Raw genomic sequence first — 18,938 nt, forward strand, 5'->3', positions numbered from 1 at the left:
CCTCCAAACAGCATCCTCTAGTCCAAACTATGGTTCTCCAGTTGTTCAGGAACTACAATTCCCATCATGCCTAGTCATGTCTGTGAATCTCAGAGTTTTTCAATGCCTCATGGGGTAGTGTAGTTCCGCAAGAGCTGGAGGGCCATAGTTTGGAGATCCCTGCTCTAGTGGAATTGTCTAGTGCTGACAGCACTACAAATTCTAATAAAAATTTCTTAAGGGACACATTTCTATTTATTTCTTTTTTTTCTGCTGTTTATTTTTGGTTCATATATACATGTTCTGCTTAGTAGAGGAGGCCTATTGCAGCCTATAAAACAGTACTGTGGATTTCTATTTTACCGTTCACTGCGGACCCACCCAATCATTTAGCCCCCTGACACCAACACACACGCAGAGGTTGAATTGTGAATTCCAAATGTTCACAGGTATACTGCTTAATACTGGATTGATTTTCAGGAAAAGCAACCCATCGTATCTGTATTTTTTTCTGTTGTGATAAGTACAAAAGTACAATGATTAGAGAATTGGCATTAATACTGTAAAGCCCAAATGTGGAAAACCTAAAGTGATATAAAAGTTCGGCCTTTTTTTTTTTTTGATCATTTTTTTGAAAATAACAAAAATGTCATACTTACCTGTTCCGTGCAAAGGCAGCCCTGATCCTCCTCTTCTCGGGTCCCCAGCCAATGCTCCTGGCTCCCCCCCAGCAAGCTGCTTGCTACAGGGGGTATTCATGCGGGCTCAGTCTTGACCTGCACTGTATGTTCCTATTTGACACACATGTTGCTGCTTGAGCCAGGCCCGCTCCCTCATCATTGGATTTTATTAACAGCAGCAGCAGAAAATGGCTCCCACTGCACTCACTGAGTTCAGTGAGGTGGAGGAGTTCTCTTGTGCACAACGCTGGATCGAGATCAGTTAAGTATTTAGTGGGGCTGGGGGAGGGGGGAGCTGCACCTAATGTAGAGAATGCATTAAGGGAAAAAACCTTTAGCCTTTACAATCACTTAAAAATGATCCCTTGCAGTGAGAGTAGGCCCACAGTGCAATGGTTAACTGCTTGTTTAGTTTTTGTACTTTACCTTACCTGATCCTCTAGTCCCCAGCAGATGACGCCCCCCCCAAGTGGTGGAGTGTCCTTTGGCATCAAAATGCAGGGCTGTGGGCCTTGCATTGATTTTGATGATGGCATGACCTTAAAGTATAACTAAAAGCAAAACTTTTTTTATAGTTTTGGATAGAGTAGTTAGGGATTAGAACACCTGTCAGTTTTTATTGCTGTCTGTCCTGTTTACCATTATCATTGAAAGTGAAAGTAAAAGAAAATCCCCAGAAAAGTAATTGGGGGGGGGGGGGGATATTCCAATGGGGACACTAGTTCTGGTGACCTGGGGGTCCCCAAGAGAGTCCCTTAATTTGTAGGGATTTCGTCTCACTTCCTGTTTGGCTACGTGAAAGGAAGTGAAGGTAAATCTCCCCATTTGGACAAAGATGACAAAAATAAACTTTACACGGGGTTATAACCCTGCCTTACTCTATCCAAAAATGGATAAAAAAAGTTTTGCCTATAGTTCTACTTTAAGAGCATGGGGAATAAAACACTGCAGGGACCGGTCTAGCAATACGAAGAAGAGGATCAGGTAAGTAGATCTTTTCTATGAACAATCTTACATAAGGGGAGAGTACAGGATGTCCTTTTTTTTGTCCAGTCACTACTGGATTTGGTTCATAACCAGGCTATGTTGCTTAAAGCTGAACACCTGGCATTAGGTAAAATGTACCCTTGCAGTGGGCCCCCTGCACCGCAAGGGTTAAACACTTTTTACTTTAAGGGGGAGATAAAGTTACCCTTGCAATGTAGGGGGGACTCAATGCAAGGGTAGTTTCAGAGGGTTCAGCTTTAACTACAGTGAAGTTGTCAGGAAGGTCATAAACTTGTCTGTGCTATGTATTAGAGGTTCACTGGCTAAAACAAAATTACAAATCCTTTGCCAGGTAAAACAGTTCCCATATATGCAATTTACCTGTGTTAGATGTGTGTCTGTAGCACAGCTTTAAACAACGATCTGACCTATTAGGTGCAATTATTATAGTTGTTAGAATTGTACAATTGAATTTAGTACATACAGTAGATGGGGCGAATACATTTCTTTCTGCATCGACATATATACCTTCTTCATGTTTTCAGGATTCCCAGGTCGAAGAGGAGATCGTGGTAAGCCTGGAACACCAGGTTTACCAGGAGAACGTGGTCCATCAGGAAATCCAGGTGCACAGGGATATCAAGGTAAAAAAGGTAGCCCTGGTGATGTGCTGGGAGCTCCATCTGGATCCCGAGGCGATGCTGGCTGGCCTGGCTTTTCAGGCCTGAAAGGTGTACAAGGCGACGCAGGCTTTCCAGGATTTCGAGGTACATACTGTTAATACTGTATATTTTTACATTTTCTGTATCTTTGTAATTGTACTTTTACCAAGGGATCTATTTACAAAAAAAAAAAAAAGAAAGTTGGATGAATGTCACAAACATTCCCCCCATTCATGATAAATTCTGACCATATTTTGCTAAATATAGAACATTTCTATGATATACAGCTCTATCTAGTGGCCATGAAGAATTTTTCCTGAATTCAGGAAAATACCACATTATGGCCACTAGATGGAGCTGCAACAGAATACAAATTAAACGTTCTTTCAATAAAAATACCCTTACTAAAATTCATTATTGTGCTCAGAATATGTTTGAAGGAAACATTAACTTAGCAGTTATCGTTAATCTGTCATATTCCTATTTATTTTTCTCCTAGGTATCGATGGAAGCCCTGGGACCCCAGGACTGAAAGGTATTTCAGGTGATCCTGGAATTCCTGGAACTCCTGGATTACCAGGTCCACCAGGGAATGGTGGTTTTCCAGGAATGCCAGGGAAACCAGGGAAGCCAGGAACAGTGGGTCTCTCCGGACTTCCAGGTAAGAGTGCAGTGCTCTGTTTTTTTGATTTACATATAATCCTGTAAAAGTGTGACTACTGCCAATGCCATAAAACATCTAATGCTGTGACTCATTTTAGGTGATTTTGAAATATCTGACATTATTTAAATCTGAACTATGGGAAGTGGTGATCCAGTTTAAATAGATGTTCCTTTAACTGTATTAAACAGAGCTATGTCCTGTGCAGTGGGGGGAGATCTTTATTGTAGCACTACCCCCGCAAGGGCTGCTGATAACTGGTTTCCCCATTCCTGCACAGCCAGGTGACAAGCATTTTTCACCCTCATCCAGACACAAGGAGCTTGATTTTTGTTGTTTTATTAGGGGTAATAACTTGGATGGGAAATAGGAATTGGGATGCCCAGCTTGACTCAAACAATAACCGGGGACAACTTCCTCCCTATGTACAGGTTTCTAAGCTGTCCTCCTTCCTGGACACTTATGCCCCGTACACACAGGCAGACTTTTCGACCGGACTGGTCGGACGGACCGAATCCGGCGGACAATCCGACCGTGTGTGGGCTCCATCGGACCTGCAGCGGACTTTTTCGGTCAAAAATCTGACGGACTTTAGATTTGAAACATGTTTCAAATCTTTCCAATGGACTCGAGTCCGGTCAAAAAATCTGCTCGTCTGTATGCTAGTCCGATGGACGAAAACCCATGCTAGGGCAGCTATTGGCTACCGGCTATCAACTTCCTTATTTTAGTCCGATGTACGTCATCACGTACGAATCCGTCTGACTTTTTTTTTTTAATTAATTATTCTTTATTAGATTATTCACATTACAAAAGAAAATAGAGAACATTATATTTTTCACAACAGCTTATGGATATTATCCAGTCCAATCTAAATATATCAAAGCGTTTTTCACTCTGGACCTCCTATAAGCCCCCCCCCCCCCAACCCACACCCACCCATCCACCCCTATCCCTAGGCTATATAAAAAAGGTTGCGTGAACATCCTCATGTGCCATCATCGCATCGCCTACTCCCTTGATTCACTAATTCTCCTTTATCTCTGCACTATACTGACGGGTAATCCAATTCCTTAGGTACGTTTCAGGTTAGATCCAGATCAGGGGGCTATACCTGACCACTGTAACCAAGAGCTCCAAATTTTTGTAAATTTATCATGACTACATCTCCTGGTATAACCTGTTTTTTTCTGTCCATACTAGCTTATCCACTGTCCTAAGCCAGTCTTCTATAGTTGGAGGCAAGCTGGATAGCCAGGACTGCGCTATTAATTTCCTAGCTTGGTAAAGGCACCTTCCTATAGCTATTTTCTTATTATTGGATTCCACACTTTCCCCAAGCAGGCCAAGGATACATACCCTAGCCTCCTGTTTCAACTTGGTTTTAAACCTAGCTTCTATGGTCCTAATTACCTCTGACCAATACCTAGCCAACTTTGGACACCTCCATACCATGTGTATTAAATCACCAGTATCCAAGCATCTAGGGCATTTGTCATCCGGTCTACGGCCAAACCTAAACAATCTCTTAGGGGTATAATAAACCCTGTGTATCAGAAATAGTTGTGACACCTGTTGCGATGGGGAAATCGACACCAATGGACTAGTCTTCAAAATTCCCTTCCACTGACTGTCGGTTATCTCCCCCACCTCCCCTGTCCACCCTTCCCTGACACCCAGAGTCGTTTGCAGATCTAGCAGTTTTGCAGAGATTTGTCCATTTACCATTGCTATCAGACACTTAGTGGAGGTTGCTCTAATGATTTTATTTAGTAGAGGTGCGTTGCACCATTCTAATGGACAGCTACTAAATTGACTGTTGAGTGCATGCCTGATCTGCAGATAGGTAAAAAAGGTGTTATTTGGGATCCCGTATTCACTCCTTAGCTCAATGAACGGTTTCAGATTTTTACCTTCAAATAACTGCACCAGTCTACGAATTCCGTGGCGGACCCATATCCAGTTTTTTTCCAACGTTAACAACTCCCTCAAACCCCTGTTATCCCATATGGGCGAGAATTCAGTATAGCCTCCGTACCCCATAATCCTCTTAGTGGCCTGCCAGACTTTAATGACCAATTTATATGTTGGAGATCCCTCCTGGAATATCCCAGCCTCTAGTGCCTCTGCCAGGGACCCGTATGGGACGTCCTGCATCATAAGTTTTGCGTTGGAGTTCGATCGGTCCTGGTTTTCGCAGCATTCTAGATGTTGTATTTGCGCCGCCAAAAAGTAGCTATAGGGATGTGGTACTGCCAGTCCCCCTTCCCCGACAGGGCGCTGGAGAGTTTGTAGTTTGATCCTTGCCTGCCCTTTCTTCCATATTAATTCTCTAAATATAACGTTTAATTTATGAAACCAAGTATTTCCAATCCAAACTGGAGAATTGTGAAGTACGTATAATAATTGTGGCATCCAAACCATCTTAATCAAGTTAACTCTCCCTGCCAGGGATAACGGGAGTTGACACCAAATAGCACATTTCCTTCTAAATTTTTCCAGTAGAGGGACTAGATTGTCTCCAATATACTGTGCCGGGTCAGTTGAAATAACTATCCCCAGATAGTGCATCTTCTCCACTACCCTCAATTTCGGCAAACTACCCCTTTGAATATTGCGTGTCGAGTCTAGTGGGAGCAATGTTGATTTTCCCCAATCAACCATCAGGCCCGATGACCTTCCAAATCTTTCCACCAGCTGTATTGCCTTTTCCAGGAAGGGTCCCATATCCCCAAGAAAAATCAGCACATCATCAGCGTAGAGTGCCACTTTTTCCGACCCATTCCTCCCTCCAAATCCCTGAGTTCCAGGCAAGTGTGTTATTGCCTCTGCTAATGGCTCCATCGCCAGTGCGAACAGCAGGGGCGAAAGTGGACACCCCTGCCTTGTCCCTCTCTCAAGGGGTAGCCATTTCGTATATTCACTATTAATCTTTAACCTAGCTTTTGAATAGAAGTACAAGGTCTTCACCCACTTAATAAATTTCGGGCCAAACCCGAACTTCTCCAGTACCCACCAGAGATACTCCCACTCCAGGCTATCGAACGCCTTGGCAATATCCAAAGCGAGGACTGCTCTCGAGCTCCTAATCCCTGCCGGGGACTGGAGGTTCAGGTGTGCCCTTCTGATGTTAATACTAGTGGATCTATTTGGGATAAACCCAGACTGGTCTGGGTGTACTAGCTATGATATATACTTCTTTAATCTAGTGGCCATTATTTTTGCCAATACTTTTATGTCAGAGCATAGTAGCGAGATGGGTCTGTATGATGCTGCTTCAAGATGATCTTTCCCCTCCTTTTTAATCAAAACTATATTGGTTTCAGTCATTGAAGCGGGCAATACACCTTCCGTAGTCGCCCAGTTCAATGTCTTCAGGAGTTCTGGGATTAACGCCTCCCCAAAGTACTTATAGATTTCCACAGGCAGGCCATCAGGACCTGGGGCTTTTTGGTTGGGCATATCTACCACTGCTTGCTGTACTTCCTCAAAAGTTATGGGGGAGTCCAGACTAGCCCTTTCACTTTCAGAGAGGTGTGGCAGACTAACCCCCTCTAAGAAGTTTTCTACCTCTCTTACTTCCAGTTGATGTTGTGATTTATATAGGTTGCTATAGTATTCAAAGAATACCTTTTTAACCATCAAGGGGTCTGACGTAGCTGCCCCGCTAGGAGTTCGAATCGCAGCAATCGTTGAGGAGGGCGAGTTAATATCAGCTAATAGAACCAACATACGACCCACTTTTTCACCCTCCTCAAAATATCTCTGCCTCCGGAATAATCTTTTGTTTTCAGCGTTTTTGAGCATATCCATCTTGTACTCCTGCTGCTTTTTTACCCAAAGCTGCTGTTTTCCTGGACTTGGGTCCGCCATGTATTGTTTTTCTAGTTCTAACACCTCTCTCCTAATTTGATCCCCTTTTTCTCTTGATTGTCTCTTAACCCGTGTTATATACTGTAGGAGGATACCCCTCAGAAATGCTTTGAGGGAGTCCCAGACCATCCCCTGCGACGCCGAGCCTGAATTAATTAACACAAATTCATTTATTTTTTCCGATATGTCTTCTTTTTTTCCCATAATCTCCAGCCATATAGGGTTTAATGCCCATATTCTCTCATTATTTCTATTATGAATAATTATCGCCAGCGTCAAAGGAGAATGGTCCGATACCCCTCTCGGCCTATACTCTATTTTCCCTATAAGGGGAAGCGCCCCCTTATTTCCCACTGCCATATCTATGCGAGAGAGAGTTTGATGCGACTCCGAGTAGCAAGAATACTGCCGCTCCTCTGGATTACGGATTCTCCAGAGGTCGCACCACCCAATCTCTTCGAACAGCTGGGTAAGCCGTCCTTCAATTGCTCTATTCTCCCTTGCTCTTGGGGGGAACCTGTCCATTTTCCCATTAAGTACCAAGTTGCCCACCACTATAAGTGGGATATCACCTTTGTCCTCGGCATATTCTAGGAGGCAATATAAAATCTCCATCTTGAAGGGAGGGGGAATATACACATTAGCTATAACTAAGGGTTTGCCCTCTATTATACAGAATAAGAAAACATAACAACCCAACGGATCGGTCCTAACATCCCTACAGGAGAACACCAACCCCTTTTTAACCAGTATACATACTCCTCTCGAGTAGGAGGTATGCACTGAATAGTATTGTGCTTGAAACTTTTTGTTCCAAATTACGGATTTAGAGTCATTGGTGAGGTGTGTCTCCTGTAAGCACACCAGGCCCGATCCCAGTGTCTCCAGCTCTAAAAGTACGGTAGCTCTTTTGATGGGGTCGCCCATACCCCAAATATTCCATGAGATTATTCCTACCATACTAACCCTCCTTTAAGTTGTAAGCATATGTACAAGTAAATAAATATACATATAAATAAACTAAATATACATATACAATGTGCAAATAACTATACATCTTCCAGCACAGAAAAGGAAGAAAGAAAGGAGGAGAAAAAAAACAAAAAAAAACCAAAGAAACCAAAAAAAGAGAAACAAAATGGTATTGAACCCTAAGACCACCTTAGTTAAACCCACCAGTGCCAAATATTTATTTATAAGCTCATATACAAAAAATTCCATCCCTTTTGATCCTACCCGGTTTTCCTTTACTATTTAATATGTGGATTAACTTTACAAAAGAACTTTGTGATGATTTTATCTTAACCCTCTGTGCATTTATTGCTTGTGTATGGCAACCTTTTAATTTTGAATACATTTTCCCTATTTCTTTACCCTTGTGCCCCTTCCCCCCCTCCCCCCCTGCCTTTCTTGGCCTACCCTGGGAGCATTCCTTGTGACCCATTTAACCCTCCCATCCTCCATCCACTCCCCCCCCCCAAAATCATTGGTCTCAGGCGATCTCCTGAGTATGCTGACCTGGAAGGCACTCTATGAGCTCGCTCAATAGAAAAAAACTGTGAGAAGGCCTCAGCCCCAAAAACCTCCTTAAGCCATTTTTCCATAAATTCTTCGGGGCGGGGACCCTCACTTTTTTCAGGGAGACCCAACACTCTCACGTTTTGTCTTCGCGACCTGTTCTCCCATTCATCCATTTTAAGTCTGTTAGTATCTAGCTGGGCTTGCATTTTTATAAACTCCTGCCGCATTGGGATTACAGTATCTTCTACTTGATTAACCCTTTCCTCCACGCCTTTGATTCTCTCCACTGTTTTCTGAAGCTCCTTTTTAATGCTGCCAAACTCTTCGCTTAGAGCTTTCAACTCTTCCCACATCCCACTTATCGAACTCCTGCATGCGTTTATGGCACATAATACCTCTTTTAAGGTGGGTTCTTGTTCACTCACTGCAGCTGTATTGGGATTACTATCCCCTGTTCTTCCCAGGTGCTCTCTCTCAGGACTTTTTTTATTTATTGTTTTCGCACTAACCACCGGGTTATCAGGTCCTCTCCCCAGACTCTTTCTATCTCCAGGACCCCCTAATGACGTTTACCCCAGAGGTGGCTGATTACTTTTGGCTGGGGACTGCGCGGAGCTGTGAGCAAACTTTTCTAATTTCGCCGCAGCTGCCAGTGCGGCCATATTTGGGTCCCCTTCTCCTTTTCTTTAGCTGAGCGGGTAGCTTGGGTAGGCTAGTTTCCTGGGACTGCTGCTGCTGATCTTCCCCCTTCTTCTTAGTCATAGCAGGCAGGACACTTTAGGTACTATACAGCCCACCAGCCTAACCTTGCTACTAAACAGACCCTCTTTAATACAAGTATCCAGCCCTTGCAGTACTAATGATGAGCTCCAGGCACCCTGCTTTAACAGCCACAGTCACTTTATATAAAAATCAAATTCTTTACCTCTCTCCAGTTTTTACTTTGAGGGGAGTTTTGCAAGCTTCTTACAGAGAGCCCATCCAGGCCTGGTGTCCTCCACTCAGACTCACACGTCAGCTGGCACCTAGCGCAATCTCCGCCGCTCCCTCCTGTGTTCATCTTGGGCTTGGATAATTCAGCCACCTGCTGTGTCTGCAGTATGACGCTAGGCGACCAGGCACCACCACAGACACACCGCGGAGATCAGTCCAGGCTTCCCTTCGGAGCTCAGCAGCACGGCAACACAGCTGATCCTTCCCGGCCCCCACATCTGCCGCCACCGCCAGTCAGGATTCCTGTCCGCAGCCAACAGCCAGTGGGAACCACAGAAATTGTAGGCAGGGAGCGGGTGCTTCACAGGGCTTTCCCACGGCTAAGTAAGCCCATCACAGGGCAATCACACGGCTGGATAAGCCTTGCACAAACATCAGAGCTGATGCAGCATCAGGGTTGGAGACGGGCAAGAGCACGCACTCCGCCGCTCACACCTGCATCCGGTCACGCCCCCCCACGCCGAATCCGTCGGACTTTGGTGTGATCATGTGTAGGCAAGTCCATTTGTTCAAAAGTCCGTCTGAAGTCTGCCAAAAGTCTGTCGAAAGTCCGTTGGACCAGTCCGGACGAAAAGTCCGCCCGTGTGTATGCGGCATTATGCAAAGTACACACGATTGGAACGTACTCTAGGAGCAGAAAAAAAGTTAGGGTTTTAGCTGGAAAAACGTGGCATAAAAAAACACGAATTGAGAGCATATTCTACAAAGTTTAGGCGAGTTTATAAGTGTTTGAGTTTACAGGCGTTTTTTTTGCATTTTTTTTAAGCATTAAACAACATTACCCTCTACCCTGTGGTCGTCATAATGTGCAAAGACCCATAGAATACAATAGAAGTGCTTCTACAGGCAGGTAAAAAAAAATGTCAAATGCCTGTAGAATCAACGGGGTTTTTTTTGCCAGTGTGCATGGAACCTGACGGTCTCTGATGAACAAATGCAAGAGCCCCTTAAGGACTAGGAACTATAAGGCCCCATACACACTATTAGATTTTCTGCAGTTTGTTGTCTTCAGATTTACCAAAACCATGTAGTACAAGGGCCTGCCTGATTGCATACAAATTGAAACTCTTAAGGTTTGACCTCATATTATATGATTTTGGTAAATCTGAAGACAAAAATCTGCAGAAAATCTAATAGTGTGTATGGGCCTTCAGTCCCTTTAGAAAGTAGCACAGTGAGGTTGATTTACTAAAGGCAAATCCACTTTGCACTACAAGTAGGGTTGCCACCTCATCCCTTTAAAACTGAACACATATTAATCACACAGGTTCCGTGGCTGATTAAGGTGGTAATTAAACTTTCTTGGTGCCTTATCTGCATCAATTTTGCCTCAGAACCTGTGTAATTCATATGTGTTTGGGTTTAAAGGGGTGAGGTGGCAACTCTAACTACAAGTGCAGTCACTGTAAATCTGAGGGGAAGATCTGAAATGAGGGGAAGCTCTGCTGATTTTATCATCCAATCATGTAAAAGCAAAAATGCTGTTTTTTATTTTCCTTGCATGTCCCCCTCAGATCTACAGCGACTGCTTTTCCAAGTGCACTTGCAGTGCAAAGTGGATTTGCCTTTAGTATAAAACCTCCATTGTGTTGTAAGTAGAGTTGCCACCTCATCCCTTTAAACCCGAACACATAAAATTACACAGGTTCTGTGGCTGATTAAGGTGGTAATTAAACTCACTTGGTGCCTTATCTGCATTGAATTAGCCTCAGAACCTGTGTAATTCATATGTGTTCGGGTTTAAAGGGATGAGGTGGCAGCCCTACATGCATCCATGAAGCGCCATACTCAAAATATGAGAAAAAATTACATAATTCAACTACATTTTATCAAATGCTGCTTCTTAGATCCATGTTATACATTACAACAGAGGATATTAATAAAATATGTATATATCTTGCTAACTTATTCAAGCAGTTATGCCACTTTCCCTATCTCTCAGAACTTCTATAGTCTGATGAACTTTAGCGCTGTTCAAGCGGCGCTTTTCAGCCGCTAGCGGGGTGCTTTTAACCCCAAAGAAGGGGTTAAAAGCACTCGTGTTGCAGCACTTCCGAAGCGCTTTTCAGGTGCTTTAGAAGCGCTGCCTATTCATTTCAATAGGCAGGGCGTTTTGGGAGCGCTAAATTCAGAGCCCCCAAACCGCCCCAAAGATACTGCTTGCAGGACTTTTCCTAACGTTCCGCAAGCACACCGCCCCAGTGTGAAAAGTCACACTAAAATGAATGGGAGCCAGCTTTCAGTCGCTTTACAGGCACTATTTTTAGCGCTAAAACGCCTGAAAACCACCTCAGTGTGAAAGGGGTCTTAAATATGGGAGAGCCATATCAGCGGGCAAAATCGGGAGGAATATGGAAAGCTGAGGAGACTGTTGGTGGCCAGGTAGGAGACTAGAGTTGCCACCTCATCTCTTTAAACCCAAACACATATTAATTACACAGGTTCTGTGGCTAATTGAATGCAGGTAAGGCACTGAGTTTAATTACCACCTTAATCAGCCACAAAACCTGTGTAATTAATATGTGTTCAGGTTTAAAGGGATGAGGTGGCAACCCTAGATGCATGTCCCATAGGGGTAATTAACTGACAAGCCTCCCAGAAGAGTCTGTTTTTAAAGTTGTTTGGGGGAGGGCAGGGTAATATTTTGGTAAAGAGTATTTATATGGATATTAATAAAATGTATAAGGTAATTTTTGAGTGCGCTTACATGCCCTTTATTTTTGACTAATATTGCACTTCTTTAAAACTCAACTTGGATGATAATATTTTGGCTATGCAGCGAGATTTAATTATTCCCCTTGTGATCACATGAAATGCAACAATCGGACCACTAGGCAAGAACACTGAGCATTTAGATGCCTTTGTCCCATTTTTATACAATAAGAATCAATAAAAACATGGCTCAACTGCATGTTTTTACCACATCTCAACCGCAAGTGTAAGACCCCTTTCACACTGGGGCCTCCCAAATGCGCTCTTTGGCCACTAGCGGGGCGCTTTTAACCCCCGCTAGCAGACAAAGAAGGGGTTAAGAACGCCCCTGTTGAAGCGCTTCCAACACGCTTTTCCGGTGCTTTAGAAGCGCTGGCCATTCATTTCATAAACCGCCCCAAAGATGCTGATTGCAGGACTTTTCCTAACATCCTGCAAGCGCACAGCCCCAGTGTGAAAAGTCACACGGAAATGAATGGGAGACGGTTTTCCAGGCGCAATTTCTAGAGCTAAAATGCCTGAAAACTGCCTCAGTGTGAAAGGGAGCTAAACCTAACCTAGCTAGTTGGTCAGGCACAGGAACAACTGAGGGTCAGTTCACACCACATACAGTTCAGTGCGTTTTTTTCTGCATCAAATAATGGAAAGGAGATTATATGGTTTCCAATGGCATAGTTCACACCAGTGCTTGCAGTTCTAGTGTGTTCCACTGCATTTTTTCTGCACTGGACTACTGTACTGGAATGCTGTAAAACGCACCAGAACGCACCAAAAACACACTGGAACACACATCTCCTTATTTGAAGTTAAAGCGGAGTTCCACACAAAAAATGGAACTTCCGCTTTTCGTAACCCTCCCCCCCTCCGGTGTCACATTTGGCACCTTTCAGGGGGGAGGGGGGTGCAGATACCTGTCTGAGACAGGTATTTGCACCCACTTCCGGCATAGACTCCCATGGGAGTCTATGCCTCTTCCTGTCCCCACCGCGCTGTCTCCTGGGAACACACAGCTCCCAGGAGAGAGCGGGGACCACTAGGGACGCGCAGCGCGACTCGCGCATGCGCAGTAGGGAACCGGGAAGTGAAGCCGCAACGCTTCACTTCCTGATTCCCTCAGCTAGGATGGCGGCGGCAGCTGCCGAGAACCGAGCGGGTTCTCGGCGTCCCCTGCCGACATCGCTGGACTCCTGGACAGGTAAGTGGTCATGTATTAAAAGTCAGCAGCTGCAGTATTTGTAGCTGCTGGCTTTTAATATTTTTTTTTTTGTGGGTGAACCCCCGCTTTAAGAAAAAAGAGGGGGGAAAAACGCACTGGAACACTCCAAAAACACGTATGCAGAAAAGCATCCGGAACGCATCCGGACTGTGTTTCTATGGTGTGAACTGGCCCTGAATGTTCAGTCTTCCTGAACACTTTCTTAATTAGAGCAGGTGTGCAGTGCAGAGACCTGAGCTTCATTGCTGAGCACTGATGAGCAGATGCCAAAGGCACAAGGCTGATCATCACTTATGGTGGCCATATACTATACGAAAAATTGGCCGAACCCATTTTCGAAAAACGAACATTCGTTCAGTGGACATAAATGAATCAGTTTTTTGTTCAATTTTTTACATATACCTAGTGCAAACAGTTCGGATGGGAAACACATTAACCTTTCAATTTATTGTTTGTTCAGCATAAAATTTCCAAACTTTTCCTTTCTTTTTTCGGCTCAAAATTGTTCCAACGATTATCGATTTTGTGCCCATTAACTGGACAAAAAACAAACAAACTGGCCAAATGACCGAATTTGGGCCAATTTTTCGTATAGTGTATAGCCAGCATTAGACTAATGCATCATGGTGTTTACTTTACTCTTTCTCTCACTGCTAATACAAAATGAGCCATATTTGCAGGTCCTTGTGATTTTAACACCATTTCATAGCGAACTTATGTACATATACAACAATATAAAACATCACAAGAACGGGAAATTAGGAAATATCTCTATGCCACAGACAGCAAAAACTGGCAGGTGTTCCAACTCCGCAGGTGTTCTCTTACGCAAAAAAAAAGTTTTGTTTAAAGATATTCTTTCAATTTGGTTGAATTACTATATACAGTATATAAACATGGCAAATGTGAACATGCCAGTATTTATGATATCCATCATATGCAAACATGTTCTCTGAAAGAAAAAGAGGTATGAATAAGTATAGACAAAGCGATAAAAAAATCATAAATTTAGGATAAAGAGAGACTTTGTCTATACTTTAATTACTTTTGTACATTTTTTTTATATTTTAAACACAGGTTCTCCTGGACCACGAGGTGACGAAGGAGAACAAGGAAACCCAGGACAACCTTGGAAAAAAGGTGCAGCTGGAGATGAAGGAGAATTGGGAATTACTGGCATAAGAGGAAGAATTGGAGATCCAGGTTTCCCAGGGTTGACTGGTATGGGTGGACACCCTGGTGTAAAGGGTAGGTAAAACTTAGTTCCTTTGGGGGTTGATCATAGAAGTGTGAGGGCAAGCAAAACCTGGTCAGAATAATGAAGATGACCAAAACGAGGTTCAGTATAGTGGTTTGGATATATTCTCTTTATTATGTTTATAGGCAGGTGTAGCATGGCCTCCTTGCACAGGTGGCACAGTGACAGTCACCGCTATGCAGAGAGGGTGGAGGACAGGAGGAACTCTTGTTCCTCTGAGGCCTCCGTAGGTGAGGGAGAGCAGATGTCTGATTGGACACTGCTGCTCCGGATGACCTTGGCAGCCATCTTTAGTGTGAGCAGCGGTAATAAATATCACTGTCACACTGCAGTTGGCGCACTTTTGCAAAATGGCTAGGTAAGGGACAGGAGCCCGCTGGGTAGGGACAGTGTGCCGAGCATAGGAAAAGGTTTCAGTGGAGAAGGAACAGAGTAGTAACTGCACACCTGTGTTGCCAACTAGGAGTCTTTCCCATCTTCAGTTGCCTTGTTGACAGACCACCATCCAGCCATCGCCTTCGTCAGCAGTTGCGGGCATCGTAAGCTGTTTAAAGGATCTTATGTAATACTGAGGCTGTGTTTGCAAGACCTTCTGTAAAGTACTGCTGTGCTGGGTTCGACCATGTTAAACAGATCCTGTTACTACGCTGTCGTAACTTTTGTGTTAATACACATTCCTGCATTCATTGGTCTCTGTATGCATTCTCTCTACTTCGGGTACCAAATGCCAGGCCCCGCCTATATGTTCAGGACTAGAAAAAACGATAAAGAAATTTAATTTTATGGCAGAATGTGGAGCTCTAGGTTTCTTTTTATATGTTTACCTATGCATTTGTAGCTGCTCTGTTGAAAAAAATGTCTGCTGTTTAGAGAGCTCAGTAGCTCAGTGAAAAAATGTACACACATAACTGTATGTGTTAGGTGAGTGAATCCTGCCTGCTCTGTTCTTCATGGACTTTCATTTAGACAGAGCCTAAAGGGAGACAGCTTCTGCTGTCCTCCCTCCTTAGAAATCCCCTAATGCTCTGTAAACCCCGTTTCATGGGTGTTCTAAATGTTTATTGTTAAGCAAAGATTTTATTCATAAATTAATACATTTAGTTTACTTTTGAAAAAGGTAAGCAGCATTATGTTATACGTTTATACTTTTTATATACACCTCTTAGTGCCCATTATTCATGTTCTCTTACACCACACTGTTAGCTATACTATTCAGTGTTCAATGAATAGAACTACAGAGGGCTAAATTCATATAGTTTAACATAGTAGTGTAATTTGAAAGGTCATTTTCATTTTTTGTAATCTGCTCTTTCATTACAATAATACCTGATGATCCTGTCATGAAGGTCCGTCTTCATGTACTTGTCATGGGATTACAGCTGTATAATGGTCCTGTATTGTCATACAGTATGTACCCCTGGTTAAAGCTGTAGTACTGACACACATTGTGCATGGTCCACTATTATCAGTTAGCTGGTCCAGCATGATGGTGTAAGATAATGTTGGAGCATATGGATGTAGACAGTAAGTGGTGAAAAAGAAGAGATCAACTGTTCAAAAGATGCAAAAAAGGGGAAAAATGCCACATGTTTATGATATAAAGTATTTAGCCAACTAATTGTCATCTACTTTGGGACCGTTGAAACACACAGCATGTGAACAGACATATATCACAGACAGAGCTCCTATTTGTGTTCCTCTAAAAATCGTGTTCTCCAGCAAGCTTACCGGCTTAAACTTTATTTCACATCTTGATCTATTTTTACTATATAGGAAAGCTATTTACTTACAGAAAGGAACCACAACAGTGCTCAGACCTTAAGGTTCATATTTGAACCTAACAAAAGAAAAAAAACACTGCAGATATACCATATCATCTATTTCTGGTAAAAAAAAATCATGATTTCTCAAGAATGCACAAAACTAATGAATGAAACATCTGTAGTATGACATAGTTTTACCTGTTTTGAGAACAACAATAAACCTGATCAATGTGGTGGTGAGTGTGGGACCTGTCTTTGTTGTCCCCTTATATTTGTATGCTGTCCTATTTTGACTTAAGATCATCTTCTCCTTTAAGCTTTCCTTGACTGCGTAATGACCATTTTTTTCAATTACAATTAAAATAGGAGTGAAAGGTTCTCCTGGAATGGCAGGTTTCCAAGGAATGAAGGGCGAGAAAGGACAGCCTGCCTTAGATGGTCCTAAGGGCCAGTATGGCAATTTTGGCTTACCAGGAGAAAGAGGAAATCTAGGAGTATCAGGAAACAAAGGTACTCATAATTAAGCTTATGTTTATGTTTGGTTTGCTTTATCTTATAATCCACTAAAATTGATTGAAAACACTGAATTGCTACAGTAATACACCAGCTCAAAACCTGTTATAATGTTTCGCTACTGATATGAACCACTCCACTTATGTTTTATTCACGGGTAAACATACCCCTTTTTCTCATTTTCTCCCCCCCCCCCCACTTATTCTATATACTGAACGACCGCTCTGTTTTAGAGTTATTCAGCTGTATACTTTTCTTTGTTAGCTGAATTGTACACTGTATTGTAAAAACTCAATAAAAATATTTCAAAAAATAAAAAAAAATGTTATTATACCTATGCTAAGTAGTAATATGTTAGGTGGATGTGACATGCTATTTTACCTATCCATGGATTATTGCATGCCCAAATCAGTATTGCTTGTCACCATTGGTAAGCCCCAGAAATATTGTACTTAATGCCCATTCCTGGAATTTAGCATTTATTTCTGATGAGGAACTGTATAAATTCATATAATGAGAAATCAGCATATCAAACTATCATATTGGCTGTCAGATTTAATCCTAATATTCCGTAATATCTATTATTTTTCTCTAGTTTTTATAAAGTACCACTATTTCAGGTATCAATGTACTTTTCTATAGAATTCACATACATTACAAATACAACAAACTAAGGCAGCAAGTTGAATAAGTTGAAGCCATATTATAATAGTTTCTACAGGTGCAGGATCATAGCCCTTTACTTTACTTTACTAGGTTGACTTCAGTGGGTACTGTATAATATGGTGTGGGCACTTGTAATGTTGTACATGAGACAATAAGAACCAAATGTAAAATTTATATTTAAATGGGGTATGGCGCTTCCTATAGGACTATAAGGGATGGTGTATTGGGGAGGAGGGGGGGGGGTATTTATGTGGTCCCTTACTGTCCTAGTATAAGCTATACCAAGAACAGTTTATGCTATACCAAAGGCAGTTTATACCCCCAACCGTAACCCCTATTGGTGGTGCATGTTACCACCAAAAATTAATTAATATGCAGAAAGGAAAGTGATCTTCAGTGATATAGTTATACAAATCAAAAATCATACATGTGAACACACTAAATAAGGGGGTGTAGACTAAACCCCTACATCTGTGATAGATCCACACCCAGAAGCCACCACAGATGAAAATGACTTAAATTAAGTCAATAATATAAACATAAAGTGCACCTCTGCCTAAGTAGTGCAAAATATATACAAATTAATTAAAAAATATATAAATATATAAAAATAGTGAACATAGACCAAAAGATGCTAAATCATTGGCATTAGGCAAAAACATATACCATAAACCATAAAAGTGCACCTCTGCCTAATGAATGCAAATATGTACAAATCAATTAGTAATTAGTGATCATAGTCCATAAAGTGATGAATCTCTTCAAAACCAATGTTCAAAATTTTTTTCAAGAAAAACCGTGACTGGGGTGCTCTCAGATGGTCTTAGTGACTTTTGTGCTCCCCCTCAAGGGTCCCCACTCACCGAATCCAGCAACCCCAGAAGGGGAAAACAGCATAGAGTATCTCGACCACGATCTCCTCTCCACCACAATCATATGAGACATCCAGGATGGTCTCCGCTCACCGTGTTGTTGATTAAAGTATATTCATAGTAGCTCCCTCCTGCTTATCCAGCAACAAGTGTGTCCGGGGAGATAACATTCCAGGTCATGGCTCCTCTCCCGGCTCTCTCCTCTCCTCTCTTCTCTCTCGGGCACACAATGGACACTCCGCTCTTCTCTCGCTACAAATGTATCAACTTTCCGCTTCTCTCCCCTCACACTCCGCTCCGGACAGCTTTATGGACTATGATCACTAATTACTAATTGATTTGTACATATTTGCATTAATTAGGCAGAGGTGCACTTTCATGGTTTATGGTATACGTTTTTGCCTAATGCCAATGATTTAGCATCTTTTGGTCTATGTTCACTATTTTTATATATTTATATATTTTTTAATTAATTTATATATATTTTGCACTACTTAGGCAGAGGTGCACTTTATGTTTATATTATTGACTTAATTTAAGTAATTTTCATCTGTGGTGGCTTCTGGGTGTGGATCTATCACA

The 18,938-nt window shown here is 42.4% G+C and overlaps 1 protein-coding gene across 1 annotated transcript in view; it reads left to right on the forward strand.

The window, feature by feature from the left end:
- The window catches only part of COL4A2 (collagen type IV alpha 2 chain), a 312,542-nt gene that overhangs the window by 245,432 nt on the left and 48,172 nt on the right, over positions 1-18,938 (forward strand). The window contains exons 30-33 of the mRNA XM_073614494.1: positions 2,192-2,413; positions 2,808-2,969; positions 14,362-14,532; positions 16,672-16,815. Coding sequence (XP_073470595.1) covers positions 2,192-2,413; positions 2,808-2,969; positions 14,362-14,532; positions 16,672-16,815 — 699 coding nt within the window. The remainder of the gene's footprint in view (positions 1-2,191; positions 2,414-2,807; positions 2,970-14,361; positions 14,533-16,671; positions 16,816-18,938) is intronic.

The sequence above is a fragment of the Aquarana catesbeiana genome, linkage group LG02, assembly GCF_042186555.1.
Source record: "Aquarana catesbeiana isolate 2022-GZ linkage group LG02, ASM4218655v1, whole genome shotgun sequence".
Lineage (NCBI taxonomy): Eukaryota > Metazoa > Chordata > Amphibia > Anura > Ranidae > Aquarana > Aquarana catesbeiana.